At 41.8% G+C, this 24,461-nt stretch overlaps 1 protein-coding gene across 1 annotated transcript in view; it reads left to right on the forward strand.

The window, feature by feature from the left end:
* SELE (selectin E) overlaps positions 1–24,461 on the forward strand; it is a 148,686-nt gene that overhangs the window by 107,909 nt on the left and 16,316 nt on the right. The window contains exons 32-39 of the mRNA XM_029617651.1: positions 3,457–3,642; positions 10,690–10,875; positions 11,975–12,160; positions 13,581–13,766; positions 14,877–15,062; positions 16,479–16,664; positions 17,655–17,840; positions 22,021–22,206. Of these exons, the coding sequence (XP_029473511.1) occupies positions 3,457–3,642; positions 10,690–10,875; positions 11,975–12,160; positions 13,581–13,766; positions 14,877–15,062; positions 16,479–16,664; positions 17,655–17,840; positions 22,021–22,206 (1,488 nt within the window). The remainder of the gene's footprint in view (positions 1–3,456; positions 3,643–10,689; positions 10,876–11,974; positions 12,161–13,580; positions 13,767–14,876; positions 15,063–16,478; positions 16,665–17,654; positions 17,841–22,020; positions 22,207–24,461) is intronic.

Here is a 24,461-nt window from a genome sequence, read left to right on the forward strand (position 1 = left end):
AATTCAAACATGTAAACAATAGTGGAGATGATCATGATGCCCGACACAGCTCGTGTTTCTTATACTGCTTCATCAGGGGCAAATATTCAATGTAGTCAATTTTTTATACTGTCACTCTGTTACGTGTTCTCAGCGTCTCCCAAAACAGATCCGGGATTAATAAGTTAGCCAGCTAGAATTTAGCTGGTTAGGTTAGGGCCTAATTGAGAGGAGCTGAGGTAGCTGGCTAACTCCAATATTCTAAGTTAGCTGGCTAAGTGGCTCGCACGCGGTAAGGGACGTTTTGCATGTGAAAAGTCCCTTATCGCGTGCGAACCCAGGATGGGGGTGGAGTTGGCCCCGGAAGAGGAGGAGTCGGGGCGTCACCGGGGCCGACTCCGCGAAGACGCCGCAGACGACGAAAAGGTAAGGGCCTTTTCATGTCCGAGTTCGCGCCCAATAGCTACACCTTCTATGGTGGCACTATTGGGTGCGAAACCGGCAGCGATAGCACCGTGGCGGTGCGATCGCTGCTGGCTAGCGCAGGACCACCCCTCTGGTCAACCCCTCGCCCCTCATTACCTAAAGTATCGCAGGCCTCCGATACTTTAGAAAATGAGGCCCCAAGTCTGGTTGGGTCAATGAGCTGTCCTAAAGTTAACCAGAATAAGTTAGCCGGCTAACTGTAAGACAGCCGGCTATGTTCAATAATGCAGCTGCACTTTTGAATATACCTCTAAAGATAGCCAGATAAGTTTATGTGGCTAACTTTGCTATCTGGACATTGACTGAATATGAACCTCTAGAAGCACAAGACCATAGAAACTAACCTGTTCCTGATTTTTCAATGCCTGGAGCTGATACCTTTTTTTTGGAGGGAGGGGGCGGGGGAAGAGGTGGGCAGGTGGAAAGGGTCACTAGGAACTTATAAGAGGCTCTGGAAGGGATCTCAGACAGCTGGAAGAGTTTTTCTATTGGTTAGAGGCTGCAATAGGGAGTACAGGAAAATGGGTGAATTCTTCTATTCATAAGAAACTTTGGGCCTTATTTTCTAAATGGATCGCACGCGATACCAAAATGGGGGCGGATTCGGCCCCGGAAGAGGAGGAGTCGGGGCGTCACTGGGGCCGACTCCGCGAAGACGCCACGGACGACGAAAAGGTAAGGCCCTTTTCGCGTCCGAGTTCGCGTCCAATAGCTACACCTTCTATGGTGGTGCTATTGGGTGCGAAAACGGCAATGATCGCACCGCGACAGTGCGATCGCTGCCGGCTAGCGCAGGCCCACCCCCCCCCCCCCCCCCGTTTCGGCCCCCTGCCCCTCATTTCCTAAAGTATCGCAGGCCTGCGATACTTTAAAAAATGAGGCCCTTTGTAAGGGAAAACATATTCATTGCCCTGACCATTAGATTTTTTTTTTAAATATTTTTGGTGCCAAGGGTATCTATCAAAATCCTTTCATGCACACACTGTCAGGTATTGTCTCTGTCTTGCATAATACAGTAGCTATATGCAGCTATATTTATTGAGGAACACCCCAAATTCTTTAAACATTTACAAAATCAAATACCTTTGGAACACAAAAAGGTGAGTCAGAATAAATGATTAGGGGCAAATTTTCAAATGATTTAGGCACCTTGCTGTTCAAATGATTTAGGCACCTTGCTGTTCATTTATTAAGACTTTTCTACCATTCTGTGCCTATGGGGAAAATGCTTAGTAAATGACCCTTATTGGGAGTTGGGAGCCTAAACTGGCACCTTTGAAAACTGACTAGGGCTGAGCACCTAAATTTAGGAACTGTGTTCACTAGGATCCTTAAAAGAGGGCAGCTACAAGGGCAGAGTTAGGGCAAGGATAAAAACTAGACTCCTAGCACTGATTTTCAGCACTAGGCACCTACCTTAGGTGCCTTCATCTAAGAGTGAATGAACTGCAGCCCTAAATTTAGGACATTTTCTGCTCGAAAACAATGTTACTATATCTCCATTATATTTTGCACGCGATCTGGGAGTAATCATTGATACAGAACTGAATATGAGAAAACATATTGCTACGAAACTGAGGGATGAATACTGTGAATTATTAACACTGAGAAGGTTAAAAGCACTCTTGGATCATCAAAATTTTAGAACTGTTCTTCAATCCCTCCTACTCACAAACATAGACTATTGTAATACTCTTCTTCTTGGTTTACCTGTCTCGACCATCAGACCACTTCAGGTTTTACAGAACTCTGCAGCTAGAGTCCTGACAGGAAAAAGGAAATTCGACCATATTACCCCAGTGTTGGTTTCTCTTCACTGGTTACCCATAAGCTTCTGAATACAATATAAAGCCACTTGTATAATACATAATTTGATTTATGGTGACCGAACTGAATGGCTGAATTTATCTTTAAAACTGCATGTACCACAGACGAACTTAAGATCTGCAAATAAGGCTTTGCTAACAATACCCATGATAAGATCAGCGAGACTGAGACAAGTGAGAGAGCGTGAATTGTCTGGAATAATCTACCAACAGAATTGAGATTAACAACAGACAAGAAAAATTTTAAGGCTGACTTAAAAACCTGGCTGTTTAAACGCGCGTACATGGAAAATGGACCATAGGTCTCAAACACATGCATCTAGACTTTAAATGGCCAGACCCAGGATTAAATGAGTGCTTACAGATTTTAGCTACAGGCAGAGCCCATTCTATGTAATGTCTTGTCATATAATATTGATGTCTTTTCATTTATTAACTCGTCTTAACTTTTAGCCCTGAATAATATCTCGAGGAATAGCTTTATTTTAACAATTTTAATTTCTATCTTTTAACAGCTAAAAACTCTATTATTGTGCTTTTAAAAATTTTAGCTGTTATCTTTTATTGGATGTATTTATTGTATTTCACTATTTTAAACTGTAAACCGCTATGAAGGCTAACGAGGTATAGAAAAATCAATAAACTATAACTATAAACTATAAAATCTTAGGGAGTAAATCTGCTGAAAGTTTCCCTAAATCTGGGTGGCCAAAATTTGGCAGTTTAAGTGAATCACTGCATTTTATGTTTGACTCCCTAGGGCCTGATTCACTAAGACTTTTTTCCTGTGCTGATGAATCAGATATTTTATGAGGGAGATCACACTAATAGTATTTTTTTGAAACAGGGTTGACCACTGACTCCAGACATGCCCGACAGGGTAGATCAGTACTGGGTTTACCCCATTGCATGCAAGGACTGGTAATTTTGCTTTTCTTAGGGAGCCAGCCAGGAGTTGAACCTAGAGTCTTTGATCCGTAATCAGACACATTATCCATTATTCACTAGGGAAATCCGAACTACAAGTCCCTGCATGCAGTGGGCTAAATCCAGGACTGGATCGACCCTGTTGGGTAAATCTGGAGCCGGTTGGAAACCCTGTGTTGAAGACATTTGCTAGCACCTCTGCTCACACGTAAGAAGATGCGATTTTTTTTTTTCTCAGCTGTATCATGCGGGACTCTACAGGCTGCGGCACGAGGACACATACACTGTTCCCATCCTTTGGCAGACTTCTCTTATCTGTCAGCCTGTGAGTTCAGCTGTGAGGAGGGCTTTCTTCTGACTGAAGCAGGGACTCTGCAGTGCTCCACTTCTGGGAACTGGACGTCACTGCCACCACAATGTATGGGTAAGAACGTCCTTTGATTCAGTCATCCTATTAGAAATTGGCCTGTTCTGATCTGAGGAAAGGCAAACTGCTCTTGGATGCTAGTTTAAAATAGGTTCACTTGGTTTGGTTAAAAAAAGAAAGAAAGAAAGAAAAGCAAGTATCCCCTGCAGTTTGTTTGCTAACCTTTAGTTCTACTGGAAAAAAGTCAAGTGTTTTTATTATTCTGCAAATCAAAGTATCAATAGAAAAATGGATATCCAGACCAAACTGGTTATAAAATGCAGATAAATTAGCACCTTTTCAGTGTGCTCAGTGCAGTGCATGTTCTCTTTTGTTAAGAGGGAACAACTAGAAGGGGAGGGGATGAACACATTAGAGAAGAGGTAAAGTGAAAGGGGTTCAGAGGCCAGACAGTGAGAGGTGAGCTGATCCAAGAGCCAGAAAGAAAGAGAAAGAAGGGGGAACTGAGGGAGAAACAGAGAGAGGAGGGAGAGCTGGGATAGGAAGGAAGAGGGATTAGTGAGGGAGGAAGAGTTAGGAAGGCCAAGAGATGCTAGGATGGTGGGGAGGGTCTGCTAAAAGCGAGCGATAGGGAAGAAAGTATCACAGAAAGAAAAGATAGACAGGTGCACGTCATGGAGAGGTGTGATACCATCAGAAGGTAAGAACTGATAGAGAAAAAGGCACTTGAGCAGAGAGGAGAGAGAACTAGGTTTAGAATAGTTACAATCTGTAATTGTATCACCTCGTATCATATATATATATATATGTGCACCCCTTCGTACAACCTATTGTGCCACCTTTTCATTTTTTAACTTCTATGTTTCTTCCTCTTTTATTTACATTTCTCCATGTTTTTCGTAGTTGTTATCCCTTGTTAACAATTTCCTTGTTATTAATGTTCAATGTATTAGAGAAAGGAAACATTTGTCCTGCATCTTCTGTTTTAATGTAAACCGGTATGATTTGTATATTAGACAAGAATGTAGGTATATAAAAATTAAAAATAAATAAATATATTGTTGTAACTGGGCTCAGGGCTAGACCTGCTTCCTTAGCAGAAACATGAAAACATTCACCAGTAGGGGCCTCCAGGTGATTGCCAAAGTGATGTGACATATGAAATGTGTACTGGAAGCGTAAAGGTCATTTACACATTCCATCCTTATTGGGAGGAATTTTCTTGAGGCAGAGATAGTGGGGGAGTGACTGCTGGCCTGCTTTCTGGAGAGCTTCTCCAACTTCTCACTTTTTTGAGTGGCCACTTCTCTTTCTACACAGACACTGTGGGCCCAGTGGCGTCTCTAGACAGAAGTAATTGTGGTGGGGGGAGGGGGGGGGAGCAATGGAGAGCAACCTAAGTATGGAATGGGACAGCCAAAATGACATTTTAACACATCATGTCCACCCCCACAACATAGTCCCCTGCCTATGTAAGGGACAATAAGAAAAAGTCCAAAGAGCCTTCTGTGCAATTAAAAAAAAACAAACAGTTTCAACATCCCAGTAAAACTATCATTAAAATTCTTTGATAATCTCATTCAACTATTTTTTCTATGTGAGTTTGAAAGTGGGGTACACACAGGAAGGGACAGAATCTCAATGTAACTACTGCACTTCCCTTTCTGTAGCACACTCCGCATCCACAGAAATTCCCCCATCAACGGATCCAGGACATTGACCTTTACAACTCGCCATTCAAAAAAAAAAAATGTTCAAATTCTGGTGTCACCTCACTAACAGCAACACAAACACCTTCCACTACAAGATACTATGTGAAATATCACAAAATCCTGAAAAAAAGGCATTCAGAACCTATAAACCAGCTGTACCAAACCAGCACTGACACCCAAACTCAAAACAACTACAAACTGGCCTATGAAACATTGTAATGTGCCCTGGAACACCAATATACCTCCTTTTGGAAGGTGCAGAATGGAAAACAGAACAAACTGGACTGTTACAGATCCTTACACAGGGGCATTCCATGAAGTTAGCAAGTAGCACATTTAAGACTAATCGGAGAAATTTCTTTTTCACTCAACGCACAATTAAGCTCTGGAATTTGTTGCCAGAGGATATGGTTAGTGCAGTTAGTGTAGCTGGGTTCAAAAAAGGTTTGGTTAAGTTCTTGGAGGAGAAGTCCATTAATGGCTATTAATCAAGTTTACTTAGGGAATAGCCACTGCTATTAATTGAATCAGTAACATGGGATCTTCTTAGTGTTTGGGTAATTGCCAGGTTCTTGTGGCCTGGTTTTGGCCTCTGTTGGAAACAGGATGCTGGGCTTGATGGACCCTTGCTCTGACCCAGCATGGCAATTTCTTATGTTCTTACTAACTGTAGACCGAGGCATTCTACAGAGCTCTTAATCTCTAGGGGTTCAAAATCCAGCTCAGGCTAGTAAAGACTTTAAAAGGCAGCTTATGTGAAATGAGCTGGTGGTCTCAGTCCAGTTCTAGAGGCCATGGCAGATGCATTCACACCACAGCTCCTGTCACAATCCTACAAAGTCTGTGAATTCTGCTGCAGACCTTGTCACCGATTTGTGATTAAGGACGCGACGGGAGAGAGAGAGAGAGAGCAGATTTATGTCCCCAGTTAAATATGACAATTTTTCCATGACATATACCAACCATATTTAGGGCTTCCAGTTTCTTGCTGCAAATTTTACAAGATTCTGCAGCAGGCAAATTTGCAATAAAGATTCACATCTCTCGCTCTGCAAAAAAATTTCCATTTTTTATTTAAAACCTTTCACAGTTTGTTTTTAAATAATATTTCAACTATATACAAATATAAACATTTACCAAGTATGAAAATCAACCATTTTATTAAGTAAAGGCATATAAATTACTTTTGTTTTGAAATGAATTAGTAGAACCATCAGTTTTATTTATTTATTTTTTGTAGAACGTCCTTGCCATCTTTCTGAGTATATGAATTTATATATGCTGAAAATGCCTTCAGCAACAACAGTTTGTCATGCCATTAAATATATGCACGTATATTGGACATATGGTAACACACAAAAAGGATTGAATTGGCACAAAGTTTAAAACCCATCAGCAGTAGTACCAGTCAAAGCTTCCATGAATTGAAATTAATGTCACCTCAGCAAGTCTGCAACTGCTGATGAGACACAGACAGTTGCAAGGTTCCAAAACACATCTAGGTTTTGAAATCATCTTTGGTTTGATTTTAGAGATCACTGAAGGATCAAACATTCTGACTGTTCTCTCTGTCCATTCCAAATATACCCCTTCCTTCCTGTTCCCTTTAGAATAGGAATGGGGTGTGGTTGACAACAAGAGGGGAAGGGCTAGACTAAGGAGCAGAGTGTCCGCACCAGCCTCATCCTCATCCCACTCTCTTCCCATTCCTTGCAGGCTTCTTGGGGGGGAAAGGGATGGAACAGGAAACAGAGCTGAGACTGAAGGCAGGCAACTTGTAGCATTCTCCAGGTGATTGAATTAGGAGGTGAGGGAGCTTCAAGTTTGTTGATTATGTGGCTGCAGACTAATTATGCACAGCCACAAAATCACAGTCACTGAACCGCTCTGTGGCTTAGGGCAGGGAGACAAACTTTCAGATCTATTCATGGTACTGGATTTGCATGCACGGAGATTTATCCTAGTATTTTATAAACTGTTCAGTGGCTTATGCTAATCAATTAGTAGGTGTAAAATTGTACGAACAAGTTGGCTACCGTGCGTCCTTGATGCCACCTTATGGATCAGTAAAATGGTCACAGGGGTTAGCAGTAAGATTATTTATTTATTTATTTAGGTATTTATATACTGTCCTTCCAAAAAGGACATAGCAGTTTACAGGCTAAAAACATACGTAGTATGAACATTTAATCAACATTACAATCTTCACATACATTAAAAAAGTAAATGTAGCTCCTCAAGGAGGTTATTATTATTATTTTTTTTTTTTTACAAATGCTTTCACAAAAAGCATGTTTTTAAGGCTTTCTTAAATGCCTTAAAATCTATTAGAGTCCAAAAAGATATGTAATATCATAAATCCAAGAGATCACCTCCTGCAATAGACTTTGCAGTAGTGGGGGTTGCTCATAGGCCCTTAGTTGCAGTGAAACACCTTTTGACATGTCACACAAGAAATCATTATTCCTGTTTTTCCTACATTTTTTTATTTTTGATCATAGGCAACCTTTAACAAGTATAACTTTGTAACATGGCATTTAAGTTACAACCATGAACTCATTTTCGTAGACAGTCGGATGCTATAAGCTAGATAAAATTGCAGAAAGACCTGGACCACGAGGTCATAGAAACATTTTATTTATTTAACTCATTTCTGTACCGACATTCATGATATATATCGGTTTACAAGGAACAAGGGGTTATAACATTAACATTACCATTGAACAAGAAGCAAAGTTACAATAAACAAGGTAGAGTGAACTTGGGAGCTGAAGTAGCAAGAGGCTAAGGTTAGACGAAGTAAACTTAAGAAACGGTAAATAGGAAATGCCTAGATACAAATATAGAGAGGTCTGTCTAAGTGGCACTTATCCAGATCTAACATATCAACACTTAACATATCTAGAAAAAGGACAAGGCCTGATGATATTCCATCTAAAGTTATAAAAAAACTTCTTAGAACAGACACAAGGCCGCTGATGCTGCAAAATTCGAAGAAAATATTTACATACGAGATGAGGATTAATTAACTTGGAGAATGAGAAAAAATTACCATACAGCCATTCAGATTATTTGTTTATAATAGAAAGCCAATCATAACAATTCTGACAATTATGTAACCTATGGGGATATGATAGAGGTGTTTAAAATCATGAGAGGTCTAGAACGGGTAGATGCGAATCGGTTATTTACTCTTTCGGATAGTAGAAAGACTAGGGGGCACTCCATGAAGTTAGCATGGGGCACATTTAAAACTAATTGGAGAAAGTTCTTTTTTACTCAGCGCACAATTAAACTCTGGAATTTGTTGCCAGAGGATGTGGTTAGTGCAGTTAGTATAGCTGTGTTTAAAAAAGGATTGGATAAGTTCTTGGAGGAGAAGTCCATTACCTGCTATTAAGTTGACTTAGAAAATAGCCACTGCCATTAGCAATGGTTACATGGAATAGACTTAGTTTTTGGGTACTTGCCAGGTTCTTGTGGCCTGGATTGGCCACTGTTGGAAACAGGATGCTGGGCTTGATGGACCCTTGGTCTGACCCAGTATGGCAATTTCTTATGTTCTTAACCTAGTTTGGGAGTGGAAATATACAGCTATAAATTCTACCTAATGCTTTGTTATCAGTAAAATCATTTGAGAGGAAGCTTATGCTGGGCAAATGAGTGGGTCTCACATGCGCCAACTACATTTTAAAAAGCTCCCAGATACGCTGCGTGTTATGGTTTGTGGGTTTCGTGGGCCCTTGGCCTGAGGTGGGAGTTATTACCACATGTGGGAAGGAGCCTCACAGGTCCACACCGCTCTACTATTGAATGTGTTCTCCCAGCTAACTACACACACGTTTTTAACAGTAAATAGATTTTCAAATGCTGTAGACTTTGTATTGGAATCAAACATCAGATAATAGGGTGTGTTTTGTTTTTTTTAGAGCTATCAGACATCAGGCAATGAAATTTACACCGGTATCTGATATAGGCTAAAAAAACATTATACTGTTTTTAGAGGTTTGCTAATAGAAATGTTGTCTGTATTAATTATCTCTTGTTGACTGGATGGTTATAGTTACTGCTTAGTTCGATGTAAACCGAGTTGAGTTGATTTGATTTGTATCAAGAAAGTCGGTAGATAAAAGCCTTTAATAAATAAATAAATAAATACTGACCAATAGACTTTGTCCATTCTTGCTTTAGGCAAAGGAAATTCATTTAAGCAAATTAAATTCACCATTGAAACATAACTTACTCATGTAAATATGTTTCTGCTAATGTAAATACCTTCATCTAATGTTATACGCTCCTTTTCTTCTCTTCTCCCAGTTCTTTTACCTTGTTATTTGTAACTGCTTCCTTCCACACCAATAGGTTACTCAATTGTTCATTGTACACCCCTGTTATATGTAAACCGGCATGATGTGTTTGTAACATGAATGCCGGTATATAAAAATTTTAAATAAATAAATAACAGTTTCTTTACCCCCCAAAAAAGGACATTATTGATGATCCTACAGATGGAAAAGACAATGGCTCTCACATTACATAGAAACATAGAAACATAGAAATGACGGCAGAAAAAGACCGAATGGCCCATCCAGTCTGCCCAGCAAGCCTCACACATTTTTTCTCTCATTCTTATCTGTTTCTCTTAGCTCCTTGTTCTATTCCCCTTCCACCCCCACCATTAATGTAGAGAGCAGTGATGGAGCTGCATCCAAGTGAAATATCTAGCTTGATTAGTTAGGGGTAGTAGGGGCAGTAACCGCCGCGATAAGCAAGCTACACCCATGCTTATTTGTTTTACCTAGACTATGTTGTACAGCCCTTGTTGGTTTTTTTTTTTTTCTTCTCCCCTGCCGTTGAAGCAGAGAGCCATGCTGGATATGCATTGAAAGTGAAGTATCAGGCACATTTGGTTTGGGGTAGTAACCGCCGTAACAAGCCAGCTACTCCTCACTTTGTGATTGCGAATCCTTTTTTTCTTCACCCCTGTCGTTGAAGCTATGCAGGGCTTGATTCACTAAGACATACATCCCATTCTGTTTTAGTGGGGAAAAGCCCTTGATGAATTAGCATCCAAATACCTCAAATCAATCTGAAGCAAATGTTTTTCAGGAAAAAGTGATTGGAGAATAAAATGGTATAACATACATTGGGGAAGGTGCTAAACCATAGACAAGACCTGAAACTAGAAATCAAGATTATCCACAATTTGATTCTGTTTTGAATCTTCCGTTGGATTCCCACATGGAAATTGTCATAAAAGAATCAGAGGATGGATGAAATTGAAGGCCTTGATTTTCAATTAACATAACCTACTGTGTAATTGTTAATTTCAGCTTCCATGATATTTGTTTTCCTAACATAAACATGTCATATTTTATATTTTATATTTCAGCTGTGAGATGCCCAGCGTTGGAGGTCCCAGACCAGGGAATCATGGATTGTTCCCATTTCTTTGGAGATTTCACTTATAATTCCAGTTGTGACTTTTCCTGTCAGGGCGGGTTTGTGAGAGATGGGTCAGGAACACTCAGGTGTACATCACTTGGAAACTGGACTGAGCCCTCTCCCTCTTGCCAGGGTATGTGGTGGATTTAATATGAGGCTAGATTGATGGCACATGTCAGACTCAGTTATAGCCTCTACTGATTCAAAAGACAAATTGCCTTTCAGGGATATAAAGCAAACAAAAAATACTGATTGCACTTTTGAAGAATAAAAGCTGCAGCACTGGGCCAGTTGCATAGCTTGGTCTGTAGCACTGCATGCAGTAGCACAAGAGACTCAGGTGAGAGTCTGCAGCCCTTCAGGGCCAGCAGTGCCTGGGATCACTGCAGAGGCTGGGGCAAGCAGGAAGACAACTACTGCTGCCCACAATGACCCTTGCCAGCCTAACAGGGTAATTTTCAAAGAAAAATAGAAATGTAACATATTATCAGAACGATTTTCAAAAGCCCATTTATCCACATTAGTGCACTTTACGCAGATAAAACCTATTGACAATTTAATGCCATACATTATAGCTATTTTCAAAGAAAAATGGAAATTGAACATATTATCAGAAAGATTTTAAAAAGCCCATTTATCCACATTAATGCACTTAATGCAGGTAAAACCTATTGACAATTTAATGCCATACTCTGTAGCAATTTTCAAAGAAAATGCTATTGAATTGTCAATAGGTTTTATTGCTTTAAGTGCACTTAATATGGGTGAATGAGCTTTTGGAAATTGCTGTAATAGTATGTTCCATTTAGATTTTCATTTGAAAATTACTTCCTAAGAGTTCTACTAAGGAGTTATCTGATGAGAGGCCCCCCTAGTATGCATGGAAATGAGGGGTTTGAAAATAATCCTCCACCCCTCACTGTGGGTGCTTTTACCTGTGGCAAAACAGGGCAGGGTTAGGTCAGAGGAGGGAGCGTATGCGCAGGAATTTCATTTTGAAAGCTCTGCATGTACATCTGCATCTATTTCAAGGCAGGCACAGACATATGTGGATACAAAATTCCCCCGTTCCCGCCTGCTGCCTGAATTTTCATTATTGCTCTCTAAAGAATTAAAAACAAAGTGCAGAGAGAAAAAAGGCCTCCAGTTTTCTTTTGACCTAACCACCTTTGTAATTATAGGAAGCTCGTCTCTGGTTTTCTCACTTAAATATTACATTTTTAATATTTCAGCTGTGAGATGCCCAGCGTTGGAGGCCCCAGACTGGGGAATCATGGATTGTTCCCATTTGTTTGGAGACTTCACCTATAACTCCAGCTGTGACTTTTCCTGTCGGGACGGGTTTGTGAGAGACGGCTCGGGAACACTTGGGTGTACGTCGCTCGGAAACTGGACCGCGCCCTCACCCTCATGCAACGGTACAGAAAGGGGTTAAAAAGCATATTTAATCTTAGTAGTGTAACAGCCCCGCCCTTTTGCTGGGGGTCATCTTCGGGTGCTACAGGGGTAGGAAAAACCTGTGTGTAGCCCAGCACAGGGTTCTGTCCATTGGGGAATAAAAAGTGCTATGGGGCCGAAGGGGAGACGAATACCCCCCTCCCCCAAAATAAAAAACAGTCCGCTTTCAAACAAAATAAAGAAATAGTTTGAGGAAAAAACCAAAATAGTCCCATAAGTCAAATGCTCCGAGAAGAAACAGAGCAAAACGTCAGCAAATACAGTCCACAGTTCTCAATTCTTTCTCAGCTCCTCTGTCCCTTCCAAAATCCCACAATGGTTGCTCACTGGTATTTCCAGTTCTTTTCATTCACTGCAAGCTCCTCTCTCCCATTCAATCTTCCACTGAGGCCCCTACTGTCCTCCAGGTCCTCAGAGAGAAAAATATGAAAGAAAACAGGTTACATCTCCTCAGATATCTCTCAAACTGAGGCTTCCCTGGGCAGAATAGGTGTCCTCATTGACTGAGCGGTTCTGTCTTTCCATTTGGTCCCAGCCATACTAGAATGGATTCCCTTTGTTCACTCAAGCAGAACTATTCAGATTCTTTATGTACAAAGATCTCTCCTAGATTTTTCTTCGCTTTTGTTTCTACTCCCTATACCTTGTGGGAAGCCCCTTTTTATAATATCCCCTATAGCATCTCCTTTGGGGTAAGGATCCTCCTATCCATCCCTTCTTTAGCGCACACCTCCTGAACTTCCTTTAAATCTCTCTCTCTACTGGAAGGGTCTACATTTAAACCAATAGCTCCTTCCTAGTGAACCCTAGACAAGAGTCATAACAGATTGATACCGTATTAAAATTAGCTCCCTATGCAGGACGAAGCAGGACAAAGCACCTGGCAGAGTCAGAGACAGGCACAGCATTACAGCCATTTTTTAAAGAAAATTAGAAAATGTATGTGAAGATTATTAATGCTTATGAGGATACCTTGCAGCACTGAGTGGTACTGATTCCAGTATATAACCAGCACGTTGAATCCAGTGGCTGCATAGCGGAAAATCTATACAACTGTCTTTAAAAGAATCCTGCTTGGAATTCGTGCTAAAACAGTTTTTGAGATTAACACGATTATTATTATTATCCACATATATATGTAAACACAGTGGTTCCAGTTCACTAAAGGCTGCTAACTGCGTGCACGCTGAATAAATATCATCCTATTATTTCCAGGTTCATCGAGTTTTGTGTCTTTCTTTGTATTTCCACATAGAGATTTCCATAAGAGAATTAGAAGATAGCCTGACTGATGCTAAACTTAACCTGCAATGCAATTTCTAATTTAATTTTGTAATTTCCTCTTTTCCTAACATAAACTTTTCATATTTTATATTTCAGCTGTGAGATGCCCAGCTTTGGAGGTCCCAGACCAGGGAATCATGGATTGTTTCCATCTCTTTGGAGATTTCGCTTATAATTCCAGCTGTGACTTTTCCTGTCAGGACGGGTTTGTGAGAGATGGGTCAGGAACACTCAGGTGTACATCACTTGGAAACTGGACTGAGCACTCACCCTCATGCCAGGGTATGTGGTGGATTTAATATGAGGCTAGATTGATGGCACATGTCAGACTCAGTTATAGCCTCTACTGATTCAAAAGGCAAATTGCCTTTCAGGGATAAAAAGCAAACAAAAAATTACTGATTGCACTTTTGAAGAATGAAAGTTGCAGCCCTGGGCCAGTTGCATAGCTTGATCTGTAGCACTGCATGCAGTAGTACAAGAGACTCAGGTGAGAGTCTGCAGCCCTTCAGGGCCAGCAGTGCCTGGGATCACTGCAGAGGCAATGCTTTCAGGATGGGGCAAGCAGGAAGACAACTACTGCTGCCCACAATGACCCTTGCCAGCCTAACAGGGTAATTTTCAAAGAAAAATAGAAATGTAACATATCAGAAAGATTTTCAAAAGCCCATTTACTCACATTAATGCACTTAACGCAGATAAAACCTATTGACAATTTAATGCCATACATTATAGCTATTTTCAAAGAAAAATGGAAATTGAACATATTATCAGAAAGATTTTAAAAAGCCCATTTATCCACATTAATGCACTTAATGCAGGTAAAACATATTGACAATTTAATGCCATATACTGTAGCAATTTTCAAAGAAAATGCTATTGAATTGTCAATAGGTTTTATTGCTTTAAGTGCACTTAATATGGGTGAATGAGCTTTTGAAAATTGCTGTAATAGTATGTTCCATTTAGATTTTCATTTGAAAATTACTTCCTAAGAGTGCTACTAAGGAGTTATCTGATGAGAGGCCCCCCTAGGACGCATGAAAATGAGGGGATTGTAAATAATCCTCCACCCCTCACTGTGGGTGCTTTTACCTGTGGCAAAACAGGGCAGGGTTAGGTCAGAGGAGGGAGCGTATGCACAGGAATTTCACTTTGAAAGCTCTGCATGTACATCTGCATCTATTTCAAGGCAGGCACAGACATATGTGGATACAAAATTCCCCCGTTCCCGCCTGCTGCCTGAATTTTCATTATTGCTCTCTAAAGAATTAAAAACAAAGTGCAGAGGGAAAAAAGGCCTCCAGTTTTCTTTTGACCTAACCACCTTTGTAATTATAGGAAGCTCGTCTCTGGTTTTCTCACATAAATATTACATTTTTAATATTTCAGCTGTGAGATGCCCAGCGTTGGAGGCCCCAGACTGGGGAATCATGGATTGTTCCCATTTCTTTGGAGACTTCACCTATAACTCCAGCTGTGACTTTTCCTGTCGGGACGGGTTTGTGAGAGACGGCTCGGGAACACTTGGGTGTACGTCGCTCGGAAACTGGACTGCACCCTCACCCTCATGCAACGGTACAGAAAGGGGTTAAAAAGCATATTTAATCTTAGTAGTGTAACAGCCCCGCCCTTTTGCTGGGGGTCATCTTCGGATGCTACAGGGGTAGGAAAAACCTGTGTGTAGCCCAGCACAGGGTTCTGTCCATTGGGGAATAAAAAGTGCTAAGGGGCCCAAGGGGAGACGAATACCCCCCTCCCCCAAAATAAAAAACAGTCCGCTTTCAAACAAAAGAAAGAATTAGTTTGAGGAAAAAACCAAAATAGTCCCATAAGTCAAATGCTCAGAGAAGAAACAGAGCAAAACGTCAGCAAATACAGTCCACAGTTCTCAATTCTTTCTCAGCTCCTCTGTCCCTTCCAAAATCCCACAATGGTTGCTCACTGGTATTTCCAGTTCTTTTCATTCACTGCAAGCTCCTCTCTCCCATTCAATCTTCCACTGAGGCCCCTACTGTCCTCCAGGTCCTCAGAGAGAAAAATTTGAAAGAAAACAGGTTACATCTCCTCAGATATCTCTCAGACTGAGGCTTCCCTGGGCAGAATAGGTGTCCTCATTGACTGAGCGGTTCTGTCTTTCCATTTGGTCCCAGCCATACTAGAATGGATTCCCTTTGTTCACTCCAGCAGAACTCCTCAGACTCTTTATGTACAAAGGTCTCTCCTAGATTTCTCTTCAGTTTTGTTTCTACTCCCTATACCTTGTGGGAAGCCCCTTTTTATAACATCCCCTATAGCATCTCCTTTGGGGTTAGGATCCTCCTATCCATCCCTTCTTTAGCGCACACCTCCTGAACTTCCTTTACATCTCTCTCTACTGGAAGGGTCTACATTTTACCAATAGCTCCTTCCTAGTGAACCCTAGACAAGAGTCATAACAGATTGATTCCGTATTAAAATTAGCTCCCTATGCAGGACGAAGCAGGACAAAGCACCTGGCAGAGTCAGAGACAGGCACAGCATTACAGCCATTTTTTAAGAAAATTAGAAAATGTATGTGAAGATTATTAATGTTTATGAGGATACAGTGCAGCACTGAGTGGTACTGATTCCAGTATATAACCAGCACGTTGAATCCAGTGGCTGCATAGCAGAAAATCTATACAACTGTTTATGAAAGAATCCTGCTTGGAATTCATGCTAAAACAGTTTTTGAGATTAACACGATTATTATTATTATCCACATATATATGTAAACACATTGGTTCCAGTTCACTAAAGGCTGCTAGCTGCATGCACGCTGAATAAATATCATCCTATTATTTCCAGATTCATCATGTTTTGTGTCTTTCTTTGTATTTCCACATAGTGATTTCCATAAGAGAATCAGAAGATAGCCTGACTGATGCTAAGCTTAACCTGCAATGCAATTTCTAATTTAATTTTGTAATTTCCTCTTTTCCTAACATAAACTTTTCATATTTTATATTTCAGCTGTGAGTTGCCCAGCTTTGGAGGTCCCAGACCAGGGAATCATGGATTGTTCCCATTTCTTTGGAGATTTCACTTATAATTCCAGCTGTGACTTTTCCTGTCAGGACGGGTTTGTGAGAGATGGGTCAGGAACACTCAGGTGTACATCACTTGGAAACTGGACTGAGCCCTCTCCCTCTTGCCAGGGTATGTGGTGGATTTAATATGAGGCTAGATTGATGGCACATGTCAGACTCAGTTATAGCCTCTACTGATTCAAAAGGCAAATTGCCTTTCAGGGATAAAAAGCAAATAAAAAATTACTGATTGCGCTTTTGAAGAATAAAAGCTGCAGCACTGGGCCAGTTGCATAGCTTGATCTGTAGCACTGCATGCAATAGCACAAGAGACACAGGTGAGAGTCTGCAGCCCTTCAGGGCCAGCAGAGCCTGGGATCACTGCAGAGGCAATGCTTTCAGGATGGGGCAAGCAGGAAGACAACTACTGCTGCCCACAATGACCCTTGCCAGCCTAACAGGGTAATTTTCAAAGACAAATGGAAATGTAACATATTATCAGAAAGATTTTCAATAGCCCATTTACTACATTAATGCACTTAATGCAGATATAACCTATTGACAATTCAATGGCTTACATTATAGCAATTTTCAAAGAAAATGCTATTGAATTGTCAATAGGTTTTATTGCGTTAAGTGCACTTAATGTGGGTGAATGGGCTTTTGAAAATTGCTGTAATAGTATGTTCCATTTAGATTTTCATTTGAAAATTACTTCCTAAGAGTTCTACTAAGGAGTTATCTGATGGGAAGCCCCCATAGGACGCATGGAAATGAGGGGATTGTAAATAATCCTCCGCCCCTCACTGTGGGTGCTTTTACCTGTGGCAAAACAAGGCAGGGTTAGGTCAGAGGAGGGAGCGTATGCACAGGAATTTCATTTTGAAACCTCTGCATGTACATCTGCATCTATTTCAAGGCAGGCACAGACATATGTGGATACAAAATTCCCCCGTTCCCGACTGCTGCCTGAATTTTCATTATTGCTCTCTAAAGAATTAAAAACAAGAGTGCAGAGGGAAAAAAGGCCTCCAGTTTTCTTTTGACCTAACCACCTTTGTAATTATAGGAAGCTCGTCTCTGGTTTTCTCACATAAATATTACATTTTTAATATTTCAGCTGTGAGATGCCCAGCGTTGGAGGCCCCAGATTGGGGAATCATGGATTGTTCCCATATGTTTGGAGACTTCACCTATAACTCCAGCTGTGACTTTTCCTGTCGGGACGGGTTTGTGCGAGACGGCTCGGGAACACTCGGGTGTATGTCGCTCGGAAACTGGACCGCACCCTCACCCTCATGCAACGGTACAAGGAAAGGTTAAAAACTTATTGGTGGGAATAAGCTGATTCCATTTAAGAGAATCTAATATGTCTTAAGGAATAGGAAATGTGGGGATGGTGGATTTCTATGACATGGCTTTGGATGTATCGTTCAAACTGTTAGTTCATGATATTCTCTCTCTCTCTTGTAATCTAGTTGTACCTGTATTGTTTTAGTTGTATTATGTTTTCATTTTTATGTCACTAGGCTTGAGATTTTGGACTATAAACACAAAACAACAAACTATTACTCAAAAAAGCAACCAAATAAGAGACAGTAAGGGTGGAAAAGAGCTTCCCTTTCTGGCAACTAAAACAATTACCAAAAAATGGACAAATACTACAGGGATAAGGCACTCTGTATCCTTTCTTGTCCCAAGTCTCTATTTTATTTAGGCGTTTATATACAGTCATTCCAAAAGAAGATCAGTGGTTTACAGTATTAGCATTCATATTCATGATCAACGGTCAACGGTCATATGCTTTGTTTTAATGTCCACTCTTCTAATTCAACACCACAGAGAATTCATATTCTAGTTCATAATTATACATCTTCAAGGACATCATAGTAGTTCCTATTAATTCATTCTAGGTCTACATAATAGTGAAAATAGATTCTAATCATACTAGTAATACCTTTATATTATTCATTATGTATTGTTTTTTCAACTAGCATTATCTCTTGTACTGTCAATGCAATTATAAGCATTATAGTGGTTTATGTTAAGTTATAAGCCTTTCTAAAGAGCCAGGTTTTCAGTTCACACTTGAAGTTCTTTCTTTCTGTTATCTGACGTAATGGCGCTGGAAGTGACTTTCACAGCTTGGGGCCTGCTATTGCAAACATTCAGTCTCTTATTTGTGTTTAGTTGTGTGTTCCGAGTGGAAGGTGCATTTAGGAGACCATTGTTTAGTGATCTTAAGTCTCTCTGTGGTGTAGTGTCACTCCTAATAGGCATGGATTGATTTTGCTGATGATGTTGAAGATTAGGGACAACACTTTATAATGAGTTCTTAATTGTACAGGAAGCCAGTGCAGGGCTAGCAGCAAGGAGGTGATGTGTTGGAATTTCCTTGTCCCTAGAAGGAGTCTTGCTGATGCATTTTGAAATAACTGTAGTGGTTTTAGTAGGCTTGCAGGGAGGCCTAGTAAAAGGGAGTTGCAATAGTCTAAGTTTGAAAATATTAGTGTTTGTAAGACAGTACAGAAGTCTTGTATTGTTAACAGAGGCTTTAGTCGATGTAGAATTCTCAGCTTGGAGTATCCTGATTTGATTAATTTGCTTGTAAGCTTTTTCATAGTGAAGTTCTCATCGATCTGAATTCTAAGGTCTCGAACCTCATCTGATGGAGTGATATTGGTAATTCCTAGATTTAGGGTTGGCGGTTTGAGTATCGAGTTGTCTCTCCTTAGCCATACAATTTCCATTTTTTTTGTGTTAAGAGTTAGTTTCAGTTGGGAAGGTTTTTGTTGTATGGCCTTCAGAGGCCTAACCTAGGAAAACTTTATAAATTAGGAGCAGCAAAGGACATGCTGCCCTTTGAAGGTTAACTCAAAAGTCCAATTTAAAATCCACACTCTAAGATGGTGGCAGGGGTTTATAAAGGTTTTGAGCATACCATTGATTTCTCCCAGATATGGGGAGCAAAACCCAAACTTTTGCTTTTCTCTCTCTCTGTACCTCACCGGAATTTTGGTTCACTCCTTTTGGTACAGAAACCAAAGATTCCTTACACTTACATTATGCGCATATGTAACCCCTGGACAGGACGGTTCCTTTACTTAGCACCCAAGGGCCACAGAAAGAATAAAGGATGGATACTTTCTGTTTAAAACACCTCCACATTCTCTGTATACCTCTTTCTTGCTGCACAGATAGCTTTAATCTCTGAGGCCAGACTCCCAGTTGTGGAGATGAGCAACAGCTCATATACCCTGCTTCTTTGCAATCAAGCCCTGTCTCCATCCTTTAGGTCACAGAACTGCCAATTTACACTACCTTTTGCATCTAATACCTGTGATATTCTGATTTCCAGTCAACCTGAGATTGTCATGGATTGGGGAGGTAGGGCCACACAAATATCTTCTTTCTCACACACACACACATACAATAACACATTCATTTTCTCACACACTCCCTCTCTTTAATATATACGGGTTCCCTCTCCCTCACAGATACATTCAGGCCGATTCAGTAAAGTCCGCGGGAGAGCAGGCGAACGCCCGCTCTCCCAGCATGCACACTGGCCACTCGCCGGTGCGCACAATTCAGTATTTAAATTAGGCCCTGCGGTAAAAACGGGCAAAAGGAGGCGCTAGGGACACTAGCGCATCCCTAGCACCTCCTTTTTGACATGAGCGGCGGCTGTCAGCGGGTTTGACAGCTGACGCTCAATTTTGCCGGCGACAGTTCTCGAGCCCGCTGACAGCCACGGGCTCGGAAACCGGACGCCGGCAAAACTGAGCGTCCGGTTTTCGACCCGACAGCCGCCAGCCGACTTCCAATTTTTTTTTCTTTTAACTTTTTTTACTCTTCAGGACCTCCGACTTAATATCGCCATGATATTAAGTCGGAGGGTGCACAGAAAAGCAGTTTTTACTGCTTTTCTGTGCACTTTCCTGGTGCTGGAAGAAATTAGCACCGACCTTTGGGTAGGCGCTAATTTCTGAAAGTAAAATGTGCGGCTTGTCTGCACATTTTACTTTCTGAATCGCGAGCGAATACCTAATAGGGCCATCAACATGCATTTGCCTAATAGTGCCATCAACCTAACATTCATTTGCCTAATGGCGCCCTCAACATGCATTTGCATGTTGAGGGCGCTATTAGGTTCGGCGGGTTGGACACGTGTTTTCCGCCCCTTACTGAATAAGGGGTAAGGGAAAACGCTTGTCCAAGGACTGTATCGGCCTGATTATAGGGCGAATTTTTAAAGGGCCATGTGCGTAAAATACAGAACTTATGCATGTGGCTGGGTCCTGTGCTTGCTGCACGCATTTTCAAAAGAGCCCAGCCACACATGTAAGTCCCGATAAGCGCACAAGTGCCGGACGTGGTATGGGTGTATTAATTGGAGCGGACTGGGAGGGAGTTGGGGAAGGCCTGATTGCGTCGTCACGAGTAATTTACTAAAATGCACCCCCCCTCGCATGCGCTGCCCGCACGTGCGCATTTAGATTTTAAAATTTGGCACGAATGTACACGCAGCCAACGGATTTTATAACATGCGCGTGCCGGGAACCGCACATACATAGATGCAACACACTCCTTTTAAAATCTACCACTTAGTGTGTGTGTGTGTGTGTGTGTGTGTGTGCATATGCCTCTGAGAGCCTATATGTGACACATCGGCTCTCACTGGCACACAAACATACACAAGCACACAAGCTTTCACACAGACATTCACAGGCCCAGAGACTCTCACACAGAAACACAAAAACAGGCTCTCAGACACACACTGGCTCTCATTCACTCACTCACACACTTACAAGCCTACACACAACTACACATGGCCTCTTATTGTCTTCGGGCTGTGGCAGGATGAGCTCCACCATGGCCTACTGAACTTCTTGTTGCGGGAGGGGGCAGCAGAAGCTCTGCACAGGCATGGGCACAACAGAAGACTCGGGCCTCTCACTTTCAGCCGCCAGCAGATTGAGCACCGGCTGCCTGTAGAGCTTCTCTTTCTTTGGCTGCCGATGGGTTGAGCACCGGTGGCCAGCAGCCTCTTTCCTTCTTTGGCTGCAGGCAGGTTAGGCTCCACTGGCTGTCCCATAGCCTCTCTTGCTGCTGCCGGCCCACTGCCCCCCCAGGTGTGCCGCCCCGTGCAACTGCACGGTACATACACCTGGTCACGTCGGGCCTGGAATGACTTAGTCCATTTAACCTGTGAGTAATGACTTAGTCCATTTCTCCTTTGAGCAGACTCTGACAGGCTCTTCTCAAACCACTCACTTTTCTCCTTCCCATACTTAAACTTTACAATGCTTTGCTAGTCTTCAGGAGAAGCACCTGATATCAGACTGCTGTCATGTTCAGAGCATCTCATGGATACCTCGGGAGATATTGCTGCTTCTTCAGCTCTCCAGAAAAGCTTTGGATCTGTTCTCAGTCTGATCGATCACTGCATTTCTTTTTCTTACATAAACATTTTCATATTTCAGCTGTGAGATGTCCGGCTTTGGAGGCCCCAGATCAGGGAATCATGGATTGCTCCCATTTCTTTGGAGACTTCACCTATAACTCCAGCTGTGACTTTTCCTGTCGGGACGGGTTTGTGAGAGACGGCTCAGGAACACTCAGGTGTACGTCGCTCGGAAACTGGACCGCGCCCTCACCCTCATGCAACGGTACAGGGAAAGGTTAAAAACAATATTTGTGGGAATAAGATGATGCCATTTAAGAGAATCAAATAAGTCTCAGACAGGGAGAGTGTAAAATTGCATTTCTATGCCTTGGGTTAGGAAATATCATTCGAATTGTTAGTTCATGATATTTTATCTCTTTTTTTAATTAGTCATAACTATGTCATGTTTCCTTGTTTATGTAACTAGGCCTGAGGTTTTGAAATATAAATACAGGAAATCCAATATACCAAATAATTAAATAAACATAATACAAATTTTCAGAGGCATTTCTGCAGGTAAAATGGTGCTTTATCCGTGCAAATGGCCTTGTATAAAACTGCCTACTCAATATGCAAGTAAACTTACATTATGCATATATGTCATGTACGTGCACAAGTTTACCCAGACTGAGGTGGGCGTTCTCAGGGGGAGGGTTAAGAGGGGTTTGGTACCCATGTGCCTTCGTTTGCATTTTCAAAAACATGCACTTAAAATTTCAAGAAAAATTTCTGTGCACATAACCCTAGTAATTGTGTATGGGTATTCAGGTAGGAGAATTTTCAAAGCAAACTTAGGCGCAGTTATTTGCTTTAAAAATTGTAGTAACTTATGTGCATTTTGTCATCTAATTTACATGTGTTTTTTCAAGCTTATCCTGCTGAAATGATATCGAAAACAGCTCCAGGCATGAAAATCAAATACAACTGTAAGGCTACTGCTGGTAGGGGGGCTACAATCAGCGGCCATCACTTAGCTGGAAAAGTCAATTACAGGCCGATACAGTACAGTGCGCTCAGACGGAGCGCACTGTTAGCCTGCTCTTGGACGCACGTTTTCCCTTACCCCTTATTCAGTAAGGGGAGGAAAACGTGCATCCAACCTGCGGCACCTAATAGCACTCTCAACATGCAAATGCGCGCGGGATACAGAAAGTAAAATGTGCAGCCAAGCCGCACATTTTACTTTCAGAAATTAGCGCCAACCCAAAGGTCGGCGCTAATTTCTTCCGGCACCGGGAAAGTGCACAGAAAAGCAGTAAAAACTGCTTTTCTGTGCACCCTCTGACTTAATATCATGGCGATATTAAGTTGGAGGTCCTGAAGAGTAAAAAAAGTTAAAAAAAAAAAAATTTTGAATTCGGCCCGCGGCTGTCGGGCCGAAAACCAGACGCTCAATTTTGCCGGCGTCCAGTTTCTGAGCCCGTGGCTGTCAGCGGGTTTGAGAACCGACTCCGGCAAAATTGAGCGTCGGTTGTCAAACCCGCTGACAGCCGCCGCTCCTGTCAAAAAGGAGGCGCTAGGGACGTGCTAGTGTCCCTAGCGCCTCCTTTCCCCCGTTTCTACTGCACCACCTCATTTGAATACTGAATCGCGCGCACCAGCAAGCGGGCGTTCGTCCTCTCTCCCGTGGACTTTACTGAATCTGCCTGTTATTCAGCTAAGTAGATACTGTAGCCAGATATCTAGAGGGCAGGCAGTGAGCGGATGAGGGCAGTGCTACTTATCTGGCTAACTTAGTGGGTCATTTTCTAAAGCTATCGCACTCGTGCGATAGCTCGGGGCGGAGGCGGCCCCGGAAGAGGAGGAGTCGGGGCGGCACCGGGGCCGACGCTGCGAAGATTTCCCAGACAGCGAAAAGTACGCATGCTTTTCGCTGTCATTTTCGTGCCGAATAACTGCACCTTTTATGGTGTAGTTATTTGGCGCGACGCCGGCAGCGAATGACCACCCCCCACCCCCCGTTACCGCGGAATTCTCTATGCCTTGCGGCATTAGTGAATCCAGCCCTTAGGCAGATATGTAGCAATATTCATATTTAACAGGTAAATTTAGCTGAGTATTTAGAATATCGCAAAGAAGTTAGCTGGAGTTTTATCTGGATAATTCATATAGTTATTTTCTATAAAATATATACCTCATGGTGATATACTGCACCACTCTGCAGTGCTGGTTGCAGTCACCAACTGAAATGTTGAAGTCTATGGATTCGTAGTTGATGTGGCTATCTTTAAAAATGTTTAAGTATTATTATTACTAATATAACCTGTAGCCTTGTTGACCAATGAGGCTAAGGTTGGCTGTGTGGGTTCAGTTTGAGCTACCTGTTGCTGAAGTGGATCACAGGTGCCAAAAAAGTTGTTACCCCAGTCCTCAGGAAAACTGCAAGTCACACTGGTGTTGCTATTTTTTTACAGTAATTCACAGCTGGGTCCAAACAACAGTTGTGCTTCCAACATTGCTTCTGAATTGTAGTACATC

This window comes from Rhinatrema bivittatum, chromosome 10, assembly GCF_901001135.1.
Source record: "Rhinatrema bivittatum chromosome 10, aRhiBiv1.1, whole genome shotgun sequence".
NCBI lineage: Eukaryota > Metazoa > Chordata > Amphibia > Gymnophiona > Rhinatrematidae > Rhinatrema > Rhinatrema bivittatum.